General features: G+C 37.9%; 5 protein-coding genes across 14 annotated transcripts; 2 read left to right on the top strand and 3 right to left on the bottom strand.

Annotated features, from left to right (window-relative positions):
* Positions 1-353: 353 nt before the first annotated feature.
* Positions 354-3,874, bottom strand: LOC111452209 (zinc finger CCCH domain-containing protein 30-like). 2 transcript variants are annotated; one of them, XM_023092806.1, is made up of 2 exons: positions 3,577-3,874; positions 354-2,582 (listed from the first exon to the last, which is right to left on the bottom strand). In XM_023092806.1, exon 2 carries the CDS (start codon positions 2,570-2,572, stop codon positions 395-397), a length of 2,178 nt encoding a protein of 725 aa, XP_022948574.1. In that variant the 5' UTR covers positions 2,573-2,582; positions 3,577-3,874; the 3' UTR covers positions 354-394. The 2 variants fall into 2 exon arrangements, with proteins under 2 accessions (XP_022948574.1, XP_022948575.1); XM_023092807.1 differs by having other exon boundaries at positions 354-2,590; positions 3,577-3,871.
* Positions 3,875-6,862: 2,988 nt separating this feature from the next.
* LOC111452747 lies at positions 6,863-7,716 on the bottom strand. The gene is made up of 3 exons (XM_023093609.1): positions 7,590-7,716; positions 7,202-7,429; positions 6,863-7,134 (listed from the first exon to the last, which is right to left on the bottom strand). Exons 1-3 carry the CDS (start codon positions 7,641-7,643, stop codon positions 6,988-6,990), a joined length of 429 nt encoding a protein of 142 aa, XP_022949377.1. The 5' UTR covers positions 7,644-7,716; the 3' UTR covers positions 6,863-6,987.
* A 937-nt stretch (positions 7,717-8,653) lies between these two features.
* On the bottom strand, positions 8,654-13,928 carry LOC111452746 (tRNA-dihydrouridine(20/20a) synthase-like). Of its 8 annotated transcripts, none has more exons than XM_023093607.1 (13): positions 13,783-13,922; positions 13,356-13,506; positions 13,142-13,268; positions 11,670-11,797; positions 11,512-11,581; positions 11,317-11,419; positions 10,860-10,977; positions 10,669-10,750; positions 10,490-10,551; positions 10,324-10,396; positions 10,150-10,230; positions 9,120-9,200; positions 8,654-8,944 (listed from the first exon to the last, which is right to left on the bottom strand). In XM_023093607.1, exons 2-13 carry the CDS (start codon positions 13,388-13,390, stop codon positions 8,777-8,779), a joined length of 1,128 nt encoding a protein of 375 aa, XP_022949375.1. In that variant the 5' UTR covers positions 13,391-13,506; positions 13,783-13,922; the 3' UTR covers positions 8,654-8,776. The 8 variants fall into 8 exon arrangements, with proteins under 8 accessions (XP_022949375.1, XP_022949374.1, XP_022949376.1 ...); XM_023093606.1 differs by having other exon boundaries at positions 13,799-13,920; XM_023093608.1 differs by having other exon boundaries at positions 11,670-11,792; positions 13,799-13,918.
* Positions 13,929-14,048: 120 nt separating this feature from the next.
* LOC111452748 (DNA-directed RNA polymerases II, IV and V subunit 11) lies at positions 14,049-16,871 on the top strand. The gene is made up of 5 exons (XM_023093610.1): positions 14,049-14,204; positions 14,289-14,378; positions 14,464-14,542; positions 15,933-16,028; positions 16,601-16,871. The coding sequence occupies exons 1-5, from the start codon at positions 14,152-14,154 to the stop codon at positions 16,631-16,633; spliced, it is 351 nt and encodes a 116-aa protein (XP_022949378.1). The 5' UTR covers positions 14,049-14,151; the 3' UTR covers positions 16,634-16,871.
* A 937-nt stretch (positions 16,872-17,808) lies between these two features.
* Positions 17,809-22,562, top strand: LOC111452484 (peptidyl-prolyl cis-trans isomerase FKBP42). Of its 2 annotated transcripts, XM_023093247.1 has the most exons (9): positions 17,809-17,989; positions 18,348-18,421; positions 19,153-19,335; positions 19,602-19,691; positions 19,766-19,950; positions 20,068-20,190; positions 20,298-20,450; positions 21,525-21,860; positions 22,423-22,562. In XM_023093247.1, exons 2-8 carry the CDS (start codon positions 18,385-18,387, stop codon positions 21,858-21,860), a joined length of 1,107 nt encoding a protein of 368 aa, XP_022949015.1. In that variant the 5' UTR covers positions 17,809-17,989; positions 18,348-18,384; the 3' UTR covers positions 22,423-22,562. The 2 variants fall into 2 exon arrangements, with proteins under 2 accessions (XP_022949015.1, XP_022949014.1); XM_023093246.1 differs by lacking the exon at positions 22,423-22,562 and having other exon boundaries at positions 21,525-22,009.
* The last annotated feature ends 2,008 nt before the right edge of the window (positions 22,563-24,570 follow it).

Here is a 24,570-nt window from a genome sequence, read left to right on the forward strand (position 1 = left end):
CCCAGAGACTGCTGACGAAGCTTTAAATCAAGAAGCCTTTGTTGGAAATGAAATTGCAGAAAAAGGAGAGAGAAATATGATGGAACCTGGACAAGTTTCCTTAATATTTTTGGCCCAGAGACTGCTGACGAACTGACTGACTGACTGGTTGATGTAAAATAATGAATGGTAAGTAATTGAATGATCCTCCTTAGGAATCGAGTAATCAAATCTGATCCTTCCTCTTCTTCCTCCATATCATAATCATCATCATCATCATCATCATCATCATCATCATCATCATCCTCCTCACCTCTCTTAGAACCCTTCAGCTTCACCTTACCCAGAAAGAATTTTGGGGAGAAATACCTATCTTGATGAGTAAAATGAAAATGGCTTTATGTTCTTTGTTGTGCTACACTACAAGCTGATCAAGCTGCATCTGCTCAAGCCAAGCTCCTATCACAGAATGATCAGTGGATTCTAATTGTGATTTAGTAGAAGTTAGACCCTCACCGGATGCTGCAGCACCACCCATCCTGGGCGCGGCCGACTTCTCTCTTAGCATCTCAGGCGGGGATTCCTTCACCAGGGATTGAACCCATGATAAGTCAGGCTCCTCCCCGTTATTTCCGATCTCGAAAGAAGATGATCTACGCAGTTGACCCAGTTCATTCTTACCAACTGACCAATCCACCTTTCCATTGGGGGACCCCCATTTAGGCAAAGAATTGACAGGAGATCCAATCAACGAGCTTGGGACATTGGATCCAAGCTCCCTTGAGCTGAGACTGCGGAGATGTTGCTTTTCACGCTGTACAAAAGCAGAAAACCTAGATCCCATTGGAGACAGTGGCTCTGTGCTTCTAGGCGACATCCTTCCCGGCGATGACACTCCAAAAGAGGCCTGCAACAAAGGCTGATCAGCAGTCTTAGGAGACATAATGCTTGTATTTATAGGTGATAACATGTTCTGCTGCTGCTGCTGAAATTGGTTTAGTAATGTCGATTTGCGAGTAGGGGAAAAGACATTGGTGGCTGGATCAGAGAATCGGGGAGACAAAGGGATTTCATTAGAAAATAGCTCTTCAAGATTGTTAGGAGTTAGAGTTTGGGTCCAGCCAGATCGGCTCACAGAAATGGCACTCGGACGAGGCTGAGAGAAACAGTTAATATCATTCAAAATTCGTGGCTGGTTGTCAAAGTTTGGCAAGACATTAAAATCCTCTAGAGGCATATCCCTGGCATTCAGAGATGATCTTAACCGACTGGATTGAAGGTTACTTCCTGGAAGATGAAGAGTTGGTACATTTGGTTGCTGCCAGTTCACAGAAGAGTGAGAAACGCCATTAGAAGAGGGAGACATGGACTGAGCAAATGGAGATGGAGATAAAGCTGATACTGATGATGGGGATCCAGGCAGAAGACCCAATGCAGTAGCCATATCCATTACAGTTGGAGCAGACCCAATGGATCGTGGGGAAGGAACAGCAGATCCAGTAGACACATATAGTGGCCTTAGTTCTTCATTTGTGTGAGCAAAGAAACAGACCCGCCTATTGCAACTCGTGCCATCCTTGCAAAGACGAGTTCGATACTGAGCTGGGTGAAGCCAACACTCAAATACTCCATGAGCATATTCACACATATCCCCACGCCTACAAGCCCCTTTTCTGAAGTCTGGGCAAGGAACACAGCTGTAGTGAAACTTTCTTGGATCTCTTCTGCGAGCATTCTCCCCTGGGTGGACAAAAGGACACTCAGTCCAATCATGGGAATACGCCCGAGAACAAGGCCTCACCTTGAAAGAGAACATGCGAAACTCATCAGTTGCATATATGCTGTTCTTGATGTCAGGAAGTGATGGATCAATTGGATATTCTTTCTTTTCCTTTGTAGTTGCAAACCCATCAGTAAATTTGGGAGAAGACATTGACTTGGGTGGAGATGGAAATTCATCCTCCAACGATGAGGAAAGTGGTGGTGACCCTGAATCAGGCATTTTGATTGACAAACGTAAACAGGAAACATCCATGGACCCATTTGAATGATTATTGAGAAGTTCCTCAAGCCTGAACATTGTATTCTGCTTCTGCAACTTTGGATGAACAAAAATGACATCCACAGGGCGATCGCCATTAATATCCTTCGCGTTTGGGTCAGCACCAGCAGACAAAAGTAAATCAACAATATCGACTGCATTCACAGATCCACTGGAGGTAGCACAGTGGAGAGCCGTGCTTTTGTCTGTGCCAGATGAGAGATTAACATCAACCTCAGGATATGATAGTATAAGTTTCAGAACATCAACACAACCATATGTTGCAGCAACCATCAGGGGCGTTCTATGCTCATGAACAACTTGTTTTGAGCCTTTTTGGCGAACATACCAGAGCCCAGACTTGTTTAGTGATAACAAATCAGACCCCATCAAACGCTTGAAGCCTTCGGCATCGTTGTCTGATGCAAGCTCCAGTAAACTATAAAAAGAATCCTCACAATCAACAGTTAAATGACTCATGTCTTTGGGATTAGGTGAGCTTGCTGATGTAGTAGTAGATGCGGAATTGGATTTTTCTGGACCACCGCACATAATCAAATATCTGCAATCCTAGAAAAATGCATTAATGCCTTATATTACGTCAACAAAACCATAGGGTCAAGTATATACTGGCAAGCCTCAAGGAAATAAATACAGAGATGATCAAGATATTGTTCAAATGAAACATATAACAAACGTCTAAAAGAGATTAGTTCAGGAATAGCTAGCAACAATTTCATGTAAAAGCAACATATTATAACATGGTTATGAACAAATCTTTACTGAAAATCTGAACTATATTAGAAAGTTAGAACTCGATATACCCAGAGTACTCTCCAATTGTGCACGGATAAACAGAAAATAGAGAGTAAGGATCAACCAAAAGTTGAAAACTGGTTCACACAGAAGCTTTTGAAGAATTTGAAAAATCAAAGAAGTTCATATTCAGACCTATAAGAGGTAAACCACAGGGAACCACACTCACTGCATATTGAATTGATATTTGACATAAGATTCTATATTTTAGTACTAGATGCTAACCCCACTATCAACGGAATGGGGGGAAAACGTCTTTAAGGAGGGGGTAAGAATTCCGATCTGAGGTCGTGAGTCTAAACTGAAAGCAATCTGCTTTACCTACGATACTTAATCGTTTCCTACACGAAAAATCACCATAAAACTACCAGCTTCTCCTCCCCTCCAAGAAAATCAACAAACATAGTAATCAAACTAACAGAACACATAAAAAAATCATCCAAACCAAATTCAAAAAGTAGATTTAGAATCAAAAGCCAGAAATGAAATCAAACCAAACATTAACAAGGCACGTTGCTCAAAAGAATAACGAAACTGATAAAAGCAGATCAATAACATCCACCCTAATATCACGATTCTAAACATACAATAGTTATACAACACCCACAATAATACAGCTAAAAAACTTCACACAAACTAAACTTCGATTGGAACTCACTCACCCCCCACTAAAAAAGTGCGGATTACTCAAAAATGCTAAACTTCATGCTAAATCCAAACTACTAAAAATGATAACTCACAGTTATCTATAGCAGCAGAAGAAAACCAGTCGGAGATCTGAGAGAGAGAAGAAAGGCGCGGGGGTTCGACAGTGACACTCATCGATCGGAGGAAAATCTGGAGGAGTAAAGAGCCACTTCACTGAACGAGAAAAAGAAGATCGGCGATAAGAAGCTTACGGCCTTCATCTCCGGCGCCAGTGAAAGAAATTAAATAAGAACAGAGATTTCACAGGGAGAGAAAAACGGTGAAGACGAAGAAGAAGAAGAAGAAAGTAACGTCTGAAATTGAAATGAAATGCGGATTGAACAATTTTGGGGGAATTTAAATTTAATGTGGGGAGTTGGAAGGAAACGAGGGGAAATGACATTGAAATTCACCCGAAATGAAATGCAAATGAAGGGGGAGCTTTTTGGGACCGGGATGACCGGCTGGACCAGTTGGAGTGCGGTGGGGTTTGGGGTAGTGAAGGACGAGGTGTTGACTGGCTGAGGAAGTGGCGTGGATCGGAATTGAAGGAGAGAAATTAAGTGGATTGGAATTGGATGTTTGGAGTACGCCAATGGAATTTGGTCGTTTGGTCAATTTTAGTTAAATGCGGTCAAATCGAGGGGTGAAAAGTTGCAGACAACAGAAATTCCTAATTTTCAATTGCAGTAAAAAAATTAAGGTTAAAAAAATTTAATCTATAAACTTTCTAATTTTTTTAAACTAATACATTGTTACATATAAAATTAAAAAATTTAAAATTTCATTAATTATAAAGTTAAATTTTATTTATAAATAGTTCAATTAATTTTTTAATTTTTAAAATTTGTCAATATCCGACTCTTTGGTCGAAAATATGCATAACTTAATAGTTATATTTTCCACGTCACATTTTAACAAATTAATATTATAGAAAAAAAAAGTGTTATAATTGGCGCTAAAATCAATCAAACAAGTACATTATAACAATTACACGACCTATGAAGTCTTCCACAATATCTCAAAAGATCCGAGCCAAACACAGCCATAAATTTTCAAAATTTAAACCTCACATATCAAACAAAAACACAGTATCGAGCTCTCCCTCCACTCCCAGTTACTAATTTTTGTTAGTATGTCCTTTAAAAACTCATTCTCGAGACACATGTACAGTATAAATGTAATTTTACTCAAAATAAATAAATATTTTTAAAAATACAAATCTATAAATTAATTTAAAAATATTAATGGAAATCATTTATATAAATATTCAGTTCTTATCCAACAAAATTTAATTGTTAATATATGGCATAATGGAATATTTACAATATCTAATGAACAAAATCTTTTGAGCAAATATTTTTTGAAAATAATATCTTAAATATACTTTTATTTTTTAATTTGGCATTTATCCGAAATTAGATAAAAGCATGTAAATGCCTCTTAATGCATAATTTCCCTTTAGAATTAAAGCATAAATTATGGATGGTTGCGTTTAAATTGGTGTCTTTTCCATTATTGTATTCTATTTTTTATTGTCCTTTCCAAAATGCAAAAAATTAAATTTTGAATTTACTTTTTTGCCCTGATGATACCTTGTGGAGTCAGATTTCCAATATATTAAAAAATACCTTTAATTTATTCCCTTCTTTATTTATTTCTTTTTTTTTTTCATCATAATAAAAATTCCCATTGATGTTTTTTTTTTTTTAAAGAGAATATTAATTATGGAATAAGGACAACTCACAAAGGAGTGGTTCAAAATAAATAAATAAATAATTAATTAATTTTTATATAACCCACCTTAATTATATATGGTCGATAATAAAATTATTGGGACATTTTTTTATACAATATTAAATTAATCATAATTCAATATTTTTATCTAATAATTTAATTATATATACATATTATCGAAGAAAAAATATTATTTTAACGAGTGACCTCATTTCAATATAAAAGTAAGAAACATTATCTTATAAAAAATTTAAAATATTATCTTCAATAATATGATTTAATAAAATGAATAAAAACAATTTTATAGGAATATATGAACCGACAAATTGTGTAAACAAATGCATAACAACAAAATTTAACTGATTTTCGTTCCCTTGTAAATTGTATATTTTCATTCTAATTTTGTTTTAAAATATGGAAACGAGGAGGAGGAGGACGAGATCTGACCCAAATCAAATGTCCAAAACCCGACTATTCACATGCACCTCAACAAAAAAAAAATTGATTCAATTTCCTTCGTTTAGGTTCATTTAGATCGGAATAATTGGACTTTCGTTCTATCTATTTTCCTGTTATCTACCAATTCACATTCAGTCTGACGTTGTTTATACTGTTCTTCAGACAAGTTAAAGTACTCTTCTTCCTTTTCTGCTCTTTCCCGACCAACCCGACTCGTTATCCATTTTTTACTCGGAAAAAAAAAAAAACAATTACTACCTAGAAAATATCCTAGAGTTTCCATATGGGATACCCTCCTCTCTAAATCCCTTGCTCCCATTTATTGAACATAACCAAACTAGGGGCCCACCGACCCCAAAGGGGACCCTAAAGGAAGGGGTAAGTGTCCTCAATCATTGTCCCATCTGCACAATGATCGTCCAATAAATGGGCCCCATCCCTCCAACTATAGGGACGATCCTGTTTCACGTGTACATGTTCGGTCGGTGCATCCTCTTAAGACCCCCTTTTTTAGGACCCAAAAATGGGGAAATTACCCTCCAACCCCTAATTTAAGTTCATTAGATACCCGGGAAATCCCATTTCTCATCATATTTCCCAAAATCCTCCCCATTTTGGAGGGAAAAAAAAGAGCCCAAATCAAAACTAGGTTAACCCTACGAGCCCAAATCAAAACTAGGTTAACCCTACGAGCCAATGCCTCACGAATTTACCCGAACCTAGTAGAGTGCTACATCTTAGATGACAAGAGTCCAGTAGACGAATGCGCGTCCCATTGGAGACATATGAGATGAAAATTTAACGCCACAGACAAGTTACATAATCAAAAACGCCTAATGAAGATACTAAGTTATCAGAACTCGTTGAAATATAATATTCGAATAATATTTTAATTATAAAATATATCTTAAATATTATTTTATGATTTGATTGGTGGTATATTTTATTTTATTCTCAATATTTAATTAATTTATATTTTATTTTTATGTGTACGTATTAATTGGTAATTGTATCTTATTTAAAAATACATACCTTCAATTCCAATTCTATTTCCTATTCTTAATCGAACCTTTTTTCATCGAAGCGGTAGAGTACTATACCTTATATAACGAGAGTCCAATAGTTGAAAGATGAAAATTTAACGTCACAAACAAGCTTACATATACAAAAACCATCAAAATTTTATGTACTTACTCAACAAAACTAGAACTAGCTCGTGAGCTATATCGAGCTCGAAACAAAATCGTTATTGAACGAAGGTTACGATACTAAGATCGAGATGGGTGACGACGTATTCCCTGTCCCATCGGGCACAATTGAATAAGTTGTTTAAAGCTTTTCTTAGGCTTCCTATCCTTCTCGACCATTATCATCTCTTTTTCCCTTTCTATCTCTCCCTCTATTTGCAAACAAAGCTGAAAATTCGAATGAAAAACAAAAAATTAATAAAACAATAAAAAATAGAAAAAAAAAAAAAAGTACCTTAAGGACTCTATCCTCGATATTGTCCATCCGCTCCACGAGGCTTCCTCTGAGTTCAGTGACTTTGACCACATGGTTGATCGGACGGCAGTGCTTCTCCAGAGTTTTTGGGGAAAGATCAACGGACGACGTTTGGTAATCGCTCGTGAGGGTCCCACTTGATGGAGTGGATGCACACGAGCTCTTTGGCGACTTCCCGCACCCTCTAATTTCCTCCAACCGCCTCAACTATTTCACCCACACAAAATAAAATTAAAAAAAAAAAAATTAAAGATTAATTATAATTACGTAAAATTAAAAAGGAAAAGAAGGGGGACGGCCATTTTCTTGGCCATTTTCTTGGTCATTTTCCCGAGAAACAAACAAGAAAGCAAAGCCCCCAACTCACCATATTATCGAGGCGCTCCAAGCGCGAGAGAATCGGTTCTTCGGCCACACCCATTTTTTCGTTTTCCCGGGAAACAAACACAAAATTCCCTTTTCAATCGATTCTTGGCCTTTATAATTTTTGCCTAAATACCAAACAAAAACACATGAATAAAGGGTCTAGATGAAAGTTACAGGGGATGTCGGTTCTCAATGGTGCCACGTGTCGGATTTCCTTGAGGGAGAAAAGGATTGAGTGTGGACACGCGTCTCTGTGGAAACATGCAATCAATGAACGGAGGGCACGTGGGTGGTCACGTGGGTCTCAGAAATTTAATAATTAATTGTCACGCTATTGATGAACATTATCCTCTTCTCTCCTTGTACTGTACATTTAATAAATATGAAAAAAAGAAGGGACGGATTGTCTGCGGGCGTGTTTAGCGTATTCACAACTTCGTGTCCAGTCGTTTATTGATGGGCCGAAACAAGCCCAATAAAATATCTCGGAGCCCTAAAATAGCAGGGGAGGGGGAGTAGTCTTCTAGTTCCAGATACCTCTTCCTTCCTTCCCTCCACCGTCGCCTCCGGTCAAGTTGAGGCATCGCTAATTGAGTCCCGATGACGAAAAGTTTAGTAATCTGAACAAGTATGGAGGTTTCTTCCATCACTGGCGCTCCCGATGCTTCTCGCAGAGGTCGAGGAACCAGTTTCTCCATGAATTTCCAGGTAGATGCTAGGCGTACTGAGGGACTCTCGCCGATCATTCGAAATCTTTTCTGAAATGGATTTTTTCTTAATGCATTCTTTGAGATTTGGAATCGGAGGTAATTTTGGTTCGAAATTTAGGACGTCGATGGCGATTTTTGTCAGTAGGTTTTAGGCGATCTGAATCGGAGATATTACAGGTGTCCTCTGTCGAACGATTTGTCGTTCTAGGGTTTGAACTTTGAATTTGAAGATTCCGGCCAAAAGGACTGGACCATCATCTAATCCCTAGTTTTGGACCAGCAGATTCTTACCTTGAGACTCTTGATGGTTGGAAAACAAATGGCAACGAGTAGTGAGACAAGAAAAGCTTATAAGTAAGATGAATGACCGGTTTACAAGGGCAACTTCTTTGATTACCGGATCGATGAATTTGCAAAGAATAAGTGAGATGTATTCAAAGGTTATGCTGTTATACATGGCTTAAACAATGATACAAAATTAAGCCTCCAATAATATCTTTTGCTCTCTATCTTCATATGGAGGAGGCATCAAACTAAGTGTATTGGCAAAAAGATCTTCACGTCCAGATGGTGGTTCTGCTACAGGAGCATCCAATATATAATCTGGAATTGCTACAAGTGTTTCATCGAAAAATGACTTGATGGTCTACAAATGTCCAATAGGCAGTTCACTTAGAAGCTATCCAGCCAAGGTTCAAAAGGAAGTGACTTTTGAGGGATAAAAACTATGATAACAATGCAAGCGAAAAACGTTGAAAATTTAATACTTCGTTTCGTAAAACTAAAATCGAAGTTGTTCTTCTGTAGCATATTTTACATACCTTGCAGTGCTGAAAAGCGGCATCGGCTTTACGCTTCCATGGACCATTCCCAGGATCTGTATAAAAAAGATGAAGCAACGGCTGCAGCAGATACAGGAGACGAGTTACCATACCGGGTGTTTGTGTGGGGTGGGATGCATTTTGCTAGAATACAGTCAGTATTGATTAAGAGAGAAACACCGATTTCATAAGAAGTAAACATGAAATCTCAAGGAGAACGAAACATTATTTGAAAGGGTGTGGAAACCTCTCTCAAGTAGAGGTGTTCTAAAAACGAAAAGCCCAAAGAAACAATATATGCTCATGCTAGGTTTGAATTGTTACAAATGGTATTAGAGCGAGATACTAGGCGATGTACTAGTGAGGAGACTAAGCCCCGAAGGGGATGGACACGAGGCGGTGTGCTAGCGAGGACGTTGGGTCTCGAAGGGGTGGATTGGGGGGTCCCACATCGATTGGAGCGAGACACTAGGCGATGTATCAGTGAGGAGACTAAGCCCCGAAGGGGGTGGACATGAGGCGGTGTGCTAACGAGGACGTAGGGTCTCAAAGGGGTGGATTGGGGGGTCCCACATCGATTGGAGAAAGGAACAAGTGCCAACAAGGAAGCGAGGATGCTAACCTCGAAGGGGTGGATTGTGAAATTCTACATCGGAAAACGAACGAAACATTCTTTATATGGGTGGTAAAACCTCTCCCTAGTAGACTCATTTTAAAAATCTTGAGGGGAAGCTCGAAAGGGAAACCCCAAAGAGAGAAAATCTTGAGGGGAAGCTCGAAAGGGAAACCCCAAAGAGAGCAATGCCTGTTTAGTGTGGAAATCTCTTCATAGCGTATGCATTCTAAAAACTACTTTGAGGGGAAGCCGAAAAAGAAATAAAAAAAAAAAAAAAAAAATCACCTAAACTCAACAATTGAAAAGGTTCTGGATCAGTATAAAGCAATAAGATGACCAAAAAAATTAGACCAAATAACTGAACAGACAAAAATTATGTTTAAGGCTGCAAACCACCAACAAGATCTTACTTACCTTCACAACCTCTCGTATGCTTGGTCTATTTCCATATGTACCCAAAACAGAATCCCCATATACTTGATACTGTTCAAGGACCTAGAAGATAGAAAAGTTTACAACTAAATGAGATAACAGTCAACTTTCAAGCAGAAGGATAATCTAATCTCACAGCCAAGTTTACGATTGCACCTGACGTCGTGTGATACCACTGCTAGGTGCACCGTAAATTGCAGTGTCGACATGTCCTAAGGTACGCCAAGGGCTATGGAGGATGAACAACAGCCATCAGTCAAATTAAGGTATATCATAACCAACTCTTATAGAATATTGATTTTCAAAACGTGCATAAACATACTTCTGGTAAGCAGATCGGCCCACCATTACACCATGAGCTCCTAGTCTCAGAGCAGCATTAGCCTGTACAAGCTCATTCAAAATAAATGAACATTAAATTATGATGTAAAAACCTTATCATTTAAAACAAATCACAATTTCTGATACTTTTAGGTCCAGTTAGCTGAGCAGAAAGTTCACCTCATCAACGGTCTTAATGCCCCCATTTATTGTGAATCTCAAGTCTGGAAAGTCGCGCATTAGTGCATAGAAATATTCATACCTGTGACCACATCAATATTATGAACTACAAAAGTCTGTTCTTAGTAAAAATACTTGAACCACAAATGACAAGTTCTCTAGGCCTATATAAAGTTCTTAAGAAGCCGTACTTCAAAGGAGGAATTTCTCGATTTTCAGCTGGGCTGATACCGTTGAGTAACGCCTTGCGGGAATGGATTATGAAATGCCTAGTTGGCGACGAAGAAGAAACTTTGTAAACAAAATCACCTGAAACAAAAAGTGCTTGACATGAGCGGAGAAATCAACAACTAAGAAGCCACATGATGTAGCATCAAACTAGAATAACTCTTTGGAAAGAATATTTTGTATCAACCCAAACCCAACATCCGGACTAGGATTTGCATGTTTTGTCTTCGTTCACATGTTTGGAAAGTCACCCGACATGGAATAACTCTAGTTAAACGAACTTAACTTTAGAAATCATAGAGTTCCTATGATTGAGTCGTCGATAATATAATACTAACCTCAAGACATAACGATGATTATCTAAGCAAAGAAACAGTAGACGGTGCTTTCTAACAAGAGAAAAAAGAGTAGAAACCTTACAAAGCTCATTATATGAATCATGGTCATCGACACCAATTCGACATTTCACGCTTACAGGGACATCAGTGTTAGCAGCAATTACTGACATGGCTTCACCAACAAACTTTCCTTGTCAACATGAAAAGCCTACGTCAGACACATGGCTGAAGAATATAAAATATACAAGATGATCAAAATCAAAATACAGCCAGAAACCTTAGGATCCAGCATAAGGCGAACACCAAAGCACCCATGTCCAGCCACCTTTGAACTTGGACATCCACAGCTAAAAAACATTTTAAAAAAAGATATTAGAATTTAAGAATTTATTGTAGAAACTAAAGAAATATGAAGAAGATGAGTAAAATACAGACTTTAAATTAATTTCATCGTAGCCGTAAGGCTTGGCAAGTTCAACAGCTTTTGCAATGTTATTAAGATTGTTTCCACCAATTTGCAGGACAATGGGATGTTGCTCTGGAGAAAATGCTAAAAATCTGTCCTGTGCAAAATAAATGAAGATTACATGAAAAGAAGGAACTTTGAATACCGAATTTGTCAAGAAAAACATAGATATTCGAAGCATATCATAATCAAATCAAGTTTGATTCATGGAAAGAGAAGAAATTCTTCATATGACTCACACACCTACTAGTTCAAACATGCAAGTTGCAAAATGTAGCAATAAGATGGTAACTCTTCTTTGAGAAATAAAACACCCATCAATTCTTCACTCTCACCAATCAAAAATTAGAAAACTCTAGTCCAACCTGGACTGGTAAAGAAACAAACAGGAAATGAGGTCAGGCCAATTTGGAGATTAATTACATCCTCATAATGACAGGTAAAAAATAGCAGTCAACAGTTGACAGGTTCAATCTAATTAGAGCATCGCTGTCACTCTTGGTGACCAGATGTTGGTAAAATGAGAGAAATCCTTGGTCCAACTCAGACTATAAACCATGAAAGTTGTGGGATATTGTAGGAATCAAGGCCAGGATCTTTTGTTGGGGTAACTGGAGGCAAATCTTCTCATAAGATCATAAGAGTGGAGGAAGGGGGCATACATAATTATTTACTAACCCAACGTATTAACAAGGAGGCAATACTGTTAGAAACCACGACTCTCCACAATGGTATGATATTGTCCACTTTGAGTATAAGTTCTCATGACGTTTCTTTTGGTTTCACCAAAAGGCCTCATACCAATGATGATTATTCCCTTAATCAGTCGATGTGGGACTCCCTTCCAACAATGCTCAACAATCCTCCATTCGAACAAAGTACACCATAGAGCCTCTCTTGAGGTCTAAAAGTCCTCGAACAACCTCCTCTTATTCGAGGCTCGACTCCTCTAGAGTCCTCGAACAAAGTACACCATTTGTTCGACACTTGAGTCACTTTTGAACAAAGTACACCATAGAGCCTCTCTTGAGGTCTAAAGAGCCCTCAAACAACCTTCTCTTATTCGAAGCTCGATTCCTCTGGAGTCCTCGAACAAAGTACACCCTTTGTTCGACACTTGAGTCACTTTTGACTACACTTTTGAGGATCACAACAATCCTCTGGAGTCCTCGAACAAAGTACACAATTATCATTCCCTTAATCAGCCAATGTGAGGCTCCCTCCCAACCATCCTCAACAAGTACGCCTGAGGGTGAGGGAGGGCTACCTCAAATAATTGATTACTAGTCCGACATGTTGCACACAATTTTGAAAACCTCGAGTAAAATGTGGAAAATGAAGGAAATGACATCTTTGATAAACAAAAGCAACCCTACTTACTAAATTTGTTGGAAATATTGAATAATTAGCTATTCCCCAAAGGATTCTCCCGCAAACTTACAAGATTATCCTTCTGATAAACAATTGTTTCAGCAGCAAGCATCTCGGTGTACAGCCACGCATGCTTTGATATCATACGAGCAAGAGTTCTGTAGTGATTATCAGTCCAATCCATCATAGGAGCAACACTGAGAAAGTGAATAAAAGTCAATTTCAATCAAAAGATATGAACATTAAGGAACACGGATCATTAACTATAATGGGAAAACAATCACCTAAACAAAGGAGGGGAATAACGTCTAGCAACCATTTCTGCTTCTGAACCTTCTCCAAGTTTCTGTGGTTTATATAAATTCTCCTGTAAAACACTGATTGACAGCCTAGGATGGCTTCTCTGAATGAAAGGCTGGATAGGAGTCAAAGAAGCTGTAATAGAACATCCAGCAAACTTCATCATCCCTCAATTCATACACAGTCCGCTCCTCAGAAATTTCTGATCATGAGCAACTTGAGAGGCTTTAAAAGTGGCGGAACAACCGCTAAGAACTCCTTTTAACAAACATCCTCTACAGAACCAATGATTTAAACAAAGAAATGCTACGATGATAAGAGCGATTGGCAGTTCGCAGACACAATTGCAGAAACGCAAACAAGTTAAATGCTTAATTTGCAGATTTATACAAAACGAATGTTAAGGTTTACATGGAAATATGGTTACCGGAGCGGCGGGAACCTGACAACCTCCGTTTCCGCGCTGGTCGGTGCGGCGGAGTTGATGCGGACGAAGATTGAGCGGCGGAGAAGATTGAGCACGAAGATTGACTCGGTGTTGCGTTTAAGGCCACCTCAAATACTCGGATTTCTTTTCTTTTTTAATTTTTTTAATTTTCACCATACGAAAAAACACGAATAAATAAATAAAAATAAAAATAAAAATAAAAGCTCAACACGACAAACAAACCAGAGCTTCTTGTTCTCCATTTTTCTCTCGCTGGGGCAAGCTTCCATTTCTGCACAAAGGAGAGCTCAAGGAGCTTCATAAGAAGAAGAAGAAGAAGAAGATCAAAAGTCATGAATGCCCCCGACCGATACGAGCGATTCGTCGTTCCAGAGGGGACTAAGAAGTAATTTGATGAACTCTACTCCTCTCTCAATACAGAGCAATTTTCTCAATCTCTTACGTTTTTGCTTGCTTTTTTCCTCTTCAGGGTCTCATACGAGAGAGATACCAAGATCATAAATGCGGCGTCGTTTACCATTGAAAGAGAGGAACACACTATTGGAAACATCTTGCGGATGTACGGTAACCCTTTTGAAAAATTTTGAGATTACGACCGTGTTTGGGTCTTGGTTTGGTTGATAATGAGTTTATTTGATGAACAGGCAGCTGCACAGAGATGAAAATGTGTTGTTTGCTGGATATAAGCTTCCTCACCCATTGAAGTATAAAATCATTGTCCGGGTTAGTTGATTTTCCTCTTATTGTGTGAATGTTGCATAGTTCATGCTGTGGTTTAGTTAGCAGTAGTCGAGGTTAAGCTCAAACCCTGCAAGCTGCAGTGTCATTTCCTGTCCAATTGCTGTCGGATTGTCTCATTTGTTGAGTCTGGAGCTAATCTATGAACCAATAAGCAGGAGGGTTGAGACTATTTGGATAAGCTTCTGAGTTTAGGAGTCATTCAATGAGTTTTTGGTTCAGAAAACAAGCCTGCCTACTGATTCTTTGGCGATTATGATATATTGAAGTTACAAATGGCATAGTCTTGGTCCCAAAGCGTCAAGATTTCAGCTAGAAGGCAATGCATTCGGTTGCCAGTTGCCCGCTGGACTGTCGAATGAACTCATCTTTGTAGCACCGTTGTTGTAGTAGTTGGAAATATGAGATCCAACATCGGTTGGAGAGGGGAACAGAACATTCCTTGTAAGGGTGTGGAAACCTTTCCCTAACAGACGTGTTTTAAAACTGTGAGGTTGATGGCGATACATAACGGGCCAAGACGAACAATATCAGCTAGCGGTCGCTTTGGGTTATTACACATGATATCAGAGTCAGACACCGGGTGGTGTGCCAGTGAGGACGTTGAGCTCCCAAGGAGGGTGTACTATGAGATCCCACATTGGTTGGAGAGGGAAATGAAACATTCCTTATATAAGGGTGTGGAAACCTCTCTCTAACAGACGCGTTTTAAAACTGTAGGGTTGATATTGATACATAACGGGCCAAAATGGACAATATCTGCTAGCGGTGAGATTGGACTATTACAAATGGTATCAAAGCCAGACACCGGGTGGTGTGCCAACGAGGATGCTGGGCTCCCAAGGGGGGTGGATTGTGAGATCCCACCTCGGTTGGAGATGGGAGCGAAGCATTCCGTATAAAGGTGTGGAAACCTGTCCCTAACAGACACGTTTTAAGACCGTGAGGCTGATGGTAATACATAACAGACCAAAACGGACAATATCTGCTAGCAGTGGGCTTGGGCTGTTATAAGTATTGCGTTTTAACGATTTAAAATTGTTCTAAGATCCATCCCTACTATCCATTTCTTACCTCTGCAAGCACGTAAATATTTGTGTATGTTCTTGGCTCCAATCCTGATTGTTCGCGACGATGTTTCACTCGGGTATACCAACAGTATGGTTATCATTTGTTGATCTTTGAGTATGAATCGCGCATGAATATGATGTCCTGAAACTGAAAGATGCATCTCAATAACATATTTTAGGAAATTTCTCTCTTGAAATCTAATGAATGTACCGAATTCCCTATATCCGTCATGTACCTATTTTTCCTGTTGGGTTGAAATGTATGTATTTTGGGTTCTCTTGAACCGATTGTTCGTGTTCTGCAGATCCATACGACTAGTCAGTCGTCGCCGATGCAAGCATATAATCAAGCCATTAATGATCTGGACAAGGAACTCGACCATTTGAGAAACGGATTTGAGGTTTGAATTCTCTTATGCCTCTCTAAAGTCTGTTTTGGTAGAGAACATGCAATATTTAACTTGCACTCTTAGTGAAAAGTAAACTGCAGTTAACTGATATCGACTTTGATAGAGGTTAGAAGTAATATGTTGGGGAGTTCGGGATGATTATCGAAGAACATGCTTTCATTTTGAGTGAACGGAGTGCTAGAATGTCCTAAAAGTAAATCGCATATCGAAGACACCTACCCCTGACCCTATTCCCGAAGTAACCTCTAGTCACTCTCTTGGTATACGTAGCATTCTTTTCGAGCTTGTATTGACACTGAACACCAACCCATTCTTGGCGCATCAGACTTTAGGTGCACCTAGGGTTGTGGGTCATAGGTCGCACATAAGCCACCAGGTCGAAAGAATTATATCTATTGAGAAGTTGTGAAGAGTTTAACCATAGACAATCTCTTTAACCATCACCGCTCCTCAAGAGCCCACAAGAATGGAGGAACCGAATCGTAATCGAATGTTGCAAATTTTCGGACTTCTCGAAGTTAGGGACTTGAAATTGAGACACATTTGAAACTTCTTTCTTGCAGGCTGAGTTTGCAAAGTTCTCAAGGGACTACTGATTTGGCATTGAAAAAACATGGTGGAGCTCAGCTCAAGATGTAGAGACAGGACAATGGGTTGCCGACATGAAATGGAATTCCAACATCTTTGCTTTGCTTTCTTTAAGGTTTTGCTGAAACCATGTTGTAACTTTGGGATTGTGATATGTATTCAACTTTTTTGGTCTCAGCACTTTCGTGTTTATGCTAATAGAATTTTAAAAGTTTTGAATTGGTTGGTGTAGTTTTTATTTACTAATATAGTTATTAGAGATGTCTAGTGAGCAGAGCGGTAGGAAAGCCTTCTCTGTTTTCATCCTCACCCCTTATTCATTTTTCATCTTAGCAGAATTTTTCGTTTATTTTTACCGAGATTAGGTATGGAGAATTTATAAAGATCGGATTCTCGGCAAGTAATTATTTTCTATTTATTATTCTTTTTTTAAATAATTATTTAAAAATCACATATATTTCATAAACAATCATATATTTAGTCAAAATAATTTGACTAAATTTTTAAAAATTTAAATGTTAATATTACAGTATATTTTGTAATAATTAAAAAAAAATTACTACTTTGGTTTTCGGTCTCAAAATTAATTAATTTTTTTTTCATATATATATATTTTGTAATATGGGTTGAAAATATATTTATATTAATGGGGTGAGATTGAGAATTGGGCGAGGACGGAAGCGGGAATATAATATTGTCTCCGGTTGCATTTATGTAACGGGAAAAAATGTTTTCCACTCTCTCTCCATTTTCCGTCTAGTCTAATCGAGGAATCTTCTCTCCATTCAAGACAAGTCTAGTTTCTATTGTACCAATTTACCATGTTAATTTCCGTCGAAGTATATACTCGAGGGTGGGTGCAAAGGGGGACAATTTCAAAATGCACTTTCTTTGATAGAGAAGTTCGCCGAAAATTCACGTCCAACGTCGAATTCATTCATTCCAATTCAATGGGCATTTTCAATATTATACCTTAGAGAGGATTCGAACCGGCACGTTGTTTAGCACAATATATGTTCCACAAAAAAAAAAAAAAATAATAATAATAATAATACTAAATAATAAATAAATAAATCAATAATATATATATTAAAGTGAACACACAAACGAAGCTTGTGTATGTATTTATTACCTTTGCAAAAGAAAAGGGCGCGTGTGTTACGCGCCGAGGAATGAGCGTGGACACCGCGGCTGCATTTCACTCTACTTCGTGCTCTTCGCTCTAGCGATTAATTAGCATAAACTCTTCAAATCTGTTTTTTAGAAACAAAATTGCAAGAACTCCCTCTAGAATCTTCTTCGATCTCTGGAAATACGAGCGAAATTGATCGAATCACCAAGAAAAAAAGGCGACTTTGACTCTGGTATGTTCTTCGATCCTCCTCTGCAACCTCAATTTCTCTTATTTTCATTTCTCTTCTGTGTAATCCCTCTCTGTTTCGTTCTTGATTGCTGAGAAAATCTGCTGGAAAGAAAGTTCGCGATGTTTATAGGAAGAAAGAAGATGGCTGTTGAACTTGTCAAAACATTTTACAGCCTTTAGAATCAATCTGTTCTGTTCTGTGTTAGAGTTATGTTTGAAATCCTTCTGTCATTTGATTAGCTGAGGAAAAGATTTCTTTCTGATTTGCACTGTATGGGCTATGCTTTTTAATTAAATGGATTTTAATCTACTTTTTCTTGGTTATTTGGAATTGTTCTTATCAGTCTTCTTCAATGCAGATATTTTGAGGAGTTATCTGCGTTATTAGGTGAAGAAATGGAAGATGAACAGGAACAGCAGAAACACAATATAGGTTATTTATTTGACTTTCTTTTTCCCTGTGTATGATTGAATGTTTGTGTTTTACATTTAAGCCTCTCAACTCAATGAAAAATTCAGCTGAAACGATAAAAGTCTGTCAAGTTGATAGTATAAGATCTCACATTGGTTGGAGAGGGGAACGAAACATTCCTTTTAACGGTGTGGAAACCTATCCCTAGTAGACGCATTTTAAATCTGTGAGGTTGACGATGATATGTAACGGGCCAAAGCGGACAATATTTGTTAGCAGTGGGCTTAGGCTGTTACAGATGGTATCAAAGCCAGACATTGGGCCGTGTGCCAGGAGGACGCTGGCTCCCGAAGAGGGTGGATTGTGAGATCCCACATTGGTTGGAGAGGGGAAGGAAGCATTCCTCAGAAGAATCTGGTTTGGTTAACATTAACATTTATGTAATGCAGGAAAATTTGATTTTTCCCAACAATTATTATTAGGATGATTTCTGACTATTTTTTTAAACGCTCAATCCTCGACCATTTCTCTAGTGTATTTCTTCTTCTTAATGACAATTATCATATATAATGGGCGGAGTCTCTCTAAATCAGTGCTTGGCGTCATTCAAAACATATTTACATGTATAAGCAATCAATTTTTCAATTTGAGAACATCTAATATTTTTCGTTATGATGGAGAAGATCAAAGGTTTCTTCAACGAATTCCGATAGTACAATTGGTTGATGTTAAGGAATTCTGGTCCCATGCAGATCAAGATGATGAAAATGAAATAGTAGCCGAAGGTGCATCTGTTGTTCACGGGGAGCCTCCGAGCGATGGCAATGCCCCACCAAAAGTTGATTCTGAGGCGGAAATTCTTCAGGAGAAAGTTACGAAACAGATTGTTAAGGAAGGTCACGGTCAGAAGCCGTCCAAATATGCAACATGCTTTTGTAAGTACCATACATGCTTATTCCTAAGTTCAATATCTTGCTGGTACCTTGGTGACGATGTTTTGCACGTATTTCATGTGTGAGATTTAGATTCGAGCTTATCAAAAAACTGACTTTTGTAGCTTTGTTAGTCACAATTTCGTTGTATCAGAAATGTAAATCTTCAACATCTCTGCTCTCCTTAAAAGCTTTTTCTTGATCATGTTGTTTTGGATTTCTTACCCATCGATCTAATGGATGTATGAGTGACTTGATTTATGTATCAGTGCATTATCGGGCATGGACCGAAAGCACTCAGCACAAATTCGAGGACACTTGGAATGAACAACAGCCCCTTGAACTTGTATTAGGAAAAGGTATTTATTTATTTAGGTCTGTCATTTGAACATTTACTTGTTTTTCTGATATCCTCCTTATACTTCTGTAACAGAAAAGAAAGAAATGACTGGCTTGAGCATCGGTGTTGCCAGTATGAAATCCGGTGAACGTGCGTTGTTGCACGTGGGATGGGAGTTAGCTTATGGAAAGGATGGAAGTTTTTCCTTCCCGAACGTTCCACCCATGGCTGATGTATTATATGAAGTCGAGCTTATTGGGTTTGACGAGACCAAAGAAGTGAGATTCATTATAGTTTCTAGTTGTATATCACTCTTTAAAACCTTCAATCTCTTTGGCCGACTTCAACAGTAGCTATCTGTTCTGAAATGTTTCGATCGACTATTTATTTCTCAGGGAAAAGCTAGAAGTGACATGACTGTTGAAGAACGAATCGGTGCAGCTGATCGCAGAAAGATGGATGGCAATGCTTTATTCAAGGAGGAAAAACTGGAGGAGGCCATGCAACAGTATGAAATGGTTAGATGCTTCTCTTTCTTTACATCTGTTACTGAAATTCCATGTCAAATGCATTCCAGAAAATAACTTTCATCTTCTTGACAAGTTTCCTAATGGTTTCTTTTTAGGCTATAGCATATATGGGTGATGATTTCATGTTCCAGTTGTTTGGGAAGTACCGTGATATGGCTTTGGCTGTTAAGAATCCATGCCATCTTAACATGGCAGCCTGTCTTATAAAGCTGAAGCGCTATGAAGAAGCCATCGCACACTGTAGCATGGTAAGATATGACACTGTGTAGGTGAATTGAAATTGTTTCTCGTGTTCCATGACTCTTTGATTCATCATAACTTCTTCAAAGATAGTTCAAGTAAATGGTCATGAGTTCATTCTGCCTTTGAGATATTTAATATTGCATGAGCTTTTCAGCCATCACTGTGGTAAGATTATGTAGATTGTGTTAGCTGTCCACCTTAGTTCTTCTTCTTAGGGTTTTTAAAACGCGTCTGCTAAGGAAGGTTTCCACACCCTTATAAATAATTTTTCGTTTTCCTCTCCAATCGACGTGGGACCCTCCAATCCACCCCCCTTCAAGGCCTAGCGTCCTTGCTGACACACCACCTCATGTCCAACCCCCTTCGGGGCTCAGCCTCCTCGTAGACACATCGCCCGGTGCTTGGCTCTGATATCATTTGTAATGACCCAAGCCCACCACTAGCAGATATTGTCCTATTTGGGCTTTCCCTTTCGGGCTTCTCCTCAAGGTTTTTAAAATGTGTCTGCTCAGGAGAGGTTTTCATGCCCTTATAAAGAACGTTTCATTCCCCTCTCCAACCAATGTAGGATATCATAGGTATATGGCAACTCCCAATTTTGAATATGGAGGATGGAATTTTTTGGAGAACTTCTCGGTAATAATGTTAATATATTGGAAAGAGGACCCGAGAATGATAACTGGATCTACTTAGATAGATTTCTTCCTCATCATAGACACATACACACGTTTATGTGAATTTCGAGTTATTTTTCTTCACCAATATTAAAACTATCTTAGGACTTTTGACTAGCCGTTTGGATAAGCTTGAGTAGTTTATAAAGCTTGGAAAATTGGGAAACCATGAGTTTGGATGGTTTGTGCAAGCTTGAGTTTGTGTAGCATGTGTTTGGTCCGAGAGATATATGAAGGGACCAATTAGATAAGCTTGTGTTTATGTAGCTTCATGGAACTAGAACACGCTATTGATGATGATGTACTAAATATAGGTTCAACTTCTTATCTACAAGTTTCATGAACACAAACTGAACTCCTGAGATGAATTCCGCTAAACGTTTCAAGCGGCTTAATGTTTGACAGGTGTTGACAGAGGACGAAAACAACGTCAAGGCATTGTTTAGACGAGGTAAGGCTAGAACAGAACTCGGGCAAACCGACGCAGCTCGGGAGGACCTACTAAAAGCACGCAAGTACGCACCAGAGGACAAGGCAATCACAAGGGAGTTAAAATTACTTGCTGAACATGACAAGGCTGTTTACCAAAAGCAGAAGGAGATCTACAAGGGAATATTTGGTCCCAGACCCGAGCCAAAACCGAAGCATGGCGTAATAGTTACTCAACTAATCCTTATTTGGCAATGGCTGATATCGCTTTTCTACCGTCTCTTCAAGCGCGAAAAACGCCATGCTGATTAGGTACACTGAGCTGAGTTAATTCATTGTCTCTCTTATTAGTCTTGAATTTTCTCCTCTGCATCAAACATTAGTTGTTAACACAGGTGGTTTTCAGTGGCTGAGTTGAATATTTGTAATAATGCATTCACTTACTCTCTTCTTTACAAACATGTCTTAGATTTGAAGTTTTACAAGTTTCTTGAATCGAATCGAACATAGCTCATCTGGTTAAGAATATCGAGATTTAAGAACTCCTTGTACACATTTACAAACTTATGCACAGATTTCATACAACAACAACAAAGAGATCTGTAAATCTCCCCTTTGAAATCCATCATGTTCTACCATACTTGCTTTGGCATTGACATCCAAACAAAATAAGCACAGACAATCTTCTGAGAAATATATACATAAACAGCAAATGAAAGGCTCATCAATGTCAAATCTTTCCAGTCTCCTTTTCTCTGAGGGCTTAATTTCTCCTTCAATTCTATTCCCATCTTCTCGAATCTCTGAACAAACCCTGGAATCGACTGTTTTTTTTCTTGCTCTTTCTTCGGCTTTTCTTCTGAAGGATCTGAAGGATCTGAAGGGTTTTGGTTATGGAGGCAGAGGAGGACGATCGATCTGGGGCTGATGCTTCTGTTTCTGAAATGCACGGCGGCGGAGCCGAAGAAATAGCGGTGGCCGGCGGAGAGGGCTGCCATGGAAATGGGAGGAGGAATGGCTGCGAGTTGGAAGGAAACCGGGTTTGGACTTGGAGATATTTATGTGGGGATGGATTTTTATGTTCATTTTTAATGGGTTTTATATATATTATATATATAATTCGTTTGAATATGACATGTATAAATATCTAAAATATGTAACTTTTAGAATATAAAGAAGTTAATTTGTAAACTAATTAAAACCATGTTGTTAAATTTAAAAAATACGATACTTTATTTCAATAAATATTTGTTCAGTCTCTCATGTTTTTTTTTTTTTTTTAATTTAAATTATATAATTTATTCATTTTAAAATGGAAGATTATTGATATTTGTAAATATTTAAATGCGGTTCCAATGAGAGGATAGATGGGTAAAAATTTAATTAACAAAGAGGGTTCAGACTAGGAGTATAGAAGTGAGAGAATGGAGATTGAGCGTAAAAAAATGAGTGAGAAGTCAATTTCTACGAGATTCTATATTGGCGGGGAGGAGAATGAATCATTCTCTACAAGTGTGTAGAAACTCACCCCTAGTAGATACAGTCAATTTTTACATTGGCGGGGAGGAGAATGAACCATTTTCTACAAGTGTGTAGAAACTCACCCCAGTAGATATATTTTAAAAATGGTAAAAATAACGTACGTAATAAACCAAGGAGGTGGACTTTCCCTATTATAGAGTTAAACCTACGAGGAGGGCCAGGAATAGCCCAATATCAATGACAAGGTAATAGGCTTCAACAAATGTTTGGGTTCGGCCCAAGCTAGGAACAGCCCAATATCAATGGCAAGGTAATAGGCTTCGACAAATGCTTGGGCTAGGCCCAATCTAGGAATAGCCCAATATCAATGGGAAGGTAATAGTCTTAGACAAATTTTTGGGCTCGGCCCAATCAATCAAACATATAGATCCAAGCCCAAAACCCTAAATGAGTTTCATTTATTTATTTATTTCTAATCTTCAGGCACACTATTAGTGACGTATTATGAATAATTTGTATAGGAAATTTTATTTTCTTCAATATATATTAAAATAGGGAAATAAATGCGTCGACGTAGTAGATGATAGTTAATTTATTTATTAATAATTGATTACCTAACTATAATTACCGTAATTATTGATTAAATGCATCATTATTCTTACTTACTTTCATCTCATTGATTTCATTGTTCGGGTCACTCTAGCAAACCTCACGTTACTGTTAATCTAAAAATTAAAAGGCAATGCAATAAAATCTTTGATAATCAATTTTTAAAAAAAAATTAAAAAGAAATTACAAAAGTGATTGAGGAAGTGGGCCTGAGAGCACATGGGAAATGGGCCCCCAATCAGCCCATTAGCTTTAAACTAGTCTTCGATCGAAGAAAATCTTTGTTCTGCCGTTTCCCATCCACCTTACCGTATAACGCCACGTGTCACTTTTAATTAAATATATTTTTCGGCGAATATTAATTTTTTAATAAATTATGATTATTATTATTATTATTTTGTGGAACCGGCCGACAAATCGACAACGCACATGGGATATGAACGTGTAAAGCCTCACTTTAGCAGGCGCACGCTAGCATTATTGATTTGATATCCTACGCATCCCGCTTATTTTTATTATTATTTCTTTTTAAGGATTTTCATATTAAATAATCGCTGAATCAATTTTATTTAAATTACAAATTAACCCTAAATTTAATTTAATTTCATTATCATCCTAAATCAACTACATATTTGTATTTGAATTTAACTTTAACACAAAATAAAATAAAATAAAGAAATAAAGAAATAAAGAAAATTAATCGAAAAAATAAAATAAAATAAAATAAATAAATAGCTTGTGGGTGTAGCCTTATCCTCTTTTTTATGGGATTCCGAATTAAAATAATAAAATATTTTACCATAAATTTTAACCAATGAAATCAAACCTTTAAATTTTTATTTTATTTTATTATTATTTCTTTCTACTTAGGTTTGAATGTATTTGGACTAGGAAGAGACCACAGTCCCCTAAGAGATTTAATAATTTAATG

This window comes from Cucurbita moschata, unplaced genomic scaffold (assembly GCF_002738365.1).
Source record: "Cucurbita moschata cultivar Rifu unplaced genomic scaffold, Cmos_1.0 Cmo_Scf00014, whole genome shotgun sequence".
Lineage (NCBI taxonomy): Eukaryota > Viridiplantae > Streptophyta > Magnoliopsida > Cucurbitales > Cucurbitaceae > Cucurbita > Cucurbita moschata.

What these genes read in the sequence shown, in the direction of transcription:
- LOC111452209 (XM_023092806.1), bottom strand. Translation starts at nt 2,572, where the DNA reads ATGTGCGGTGGTCCAGAAAAATCCAATTCCGCATCTACTACTACATCA.
- LOC111452747 (XM_023093609.1), bottom strand. Translation starts at nt 7,643, where the DNA reads ATGGGTGTGGCCGAAGAACCGATTCTCTCGCGCTTGGAGCGCCTCGAT. An exon ending in TGGAGCGCCTCGATAATATG is followed by an intron (nt 7,430 to 7,589) that starts GTGAGTTGGGGG and finishes TGGGTGAAATAG; the next exon opens with TTGAGGCGGTTGGAGGAAAT. An exon ending in TCGAGGATAGAGTCCTTAAG is followed by an intron (nt 7,135 to 7,201) that starts GTACTTTTTTTT and finishes TCGAATTTTCAG; the next exon opens with CTTTGTTTGCAAATAGAGGG.
- LOC111452746 (XM_023093605.1), bottom strand. Translation starts at nt 13,537, where the DNA reads ATGATGAAGTTTGCTGGATGTTCTATTACAGCTTCTTTGACTCCTATC. An exon ending in TGATTCATATAATGAGCTTT is followed by an intron (nt 10,978 to 11,316) that starts GTAAGGTTTCTA and finishes TTTTTGTTTCAG; the next exon opens with GTGATTTTGTTTACAAAGTT. An exon ending in GGCCGATCTGCTTACCAGAA is followed by an intron (nt 10,397 to 10,489) that starts GTATGTTTATGC and finishes CATCCTCCATAG; the next exon opens with CCCTTGGCGTACCTTAGGAC.
- LOC111452748 (XM_023093610.1), top strand. Translation starts at nt 14,152, where the DNA reads ATGAATGCCCCCGACCGATACGAGCGATTCGTCGTTCCAGAGGGGACT. An exon ending in ATTGGAAACATCTTGCGGAT is followed by an intron (nt 14,379 to 14,463) that starts GTACGGTAACCC and finishes TTTGATGAACAG; the next exon opens with GCAGCTGCACAGAGATGAAA. An exon ending in AGTATAAAATCATTGTCCGG is followed by an intron (nt 14,543 to 15,932) that starts GTTAGTTGATTT and finishes CGTGTTCTGCAG; the next exon opens with ATCCATACGACTAGTCAGTC.
- LOC111452484 (XM_023093247.1), top strand. Translation starts at nt 18,385, where the DNA reads ATGGAAGATGAACAGGAACAGCAGAAACACAATATAG. An exon ending in CAAATATGCAACATGCTTTT is followed by an intron (nt 19,336 to 19,601) that starts GTAAGTACCATA and finishes TTTATGTATCAG; the next exon opens with TGCATTATCGGGCATGGACC. An exon ending in CCATGCAACAGTATGAAATG is followed by an intron (nt 20,191 to 20,297) that starts GTTAGATGCTTC and finishes GTTTCTTTTTAG; the next exon opens with GCTATAGCATATATGGGTGA.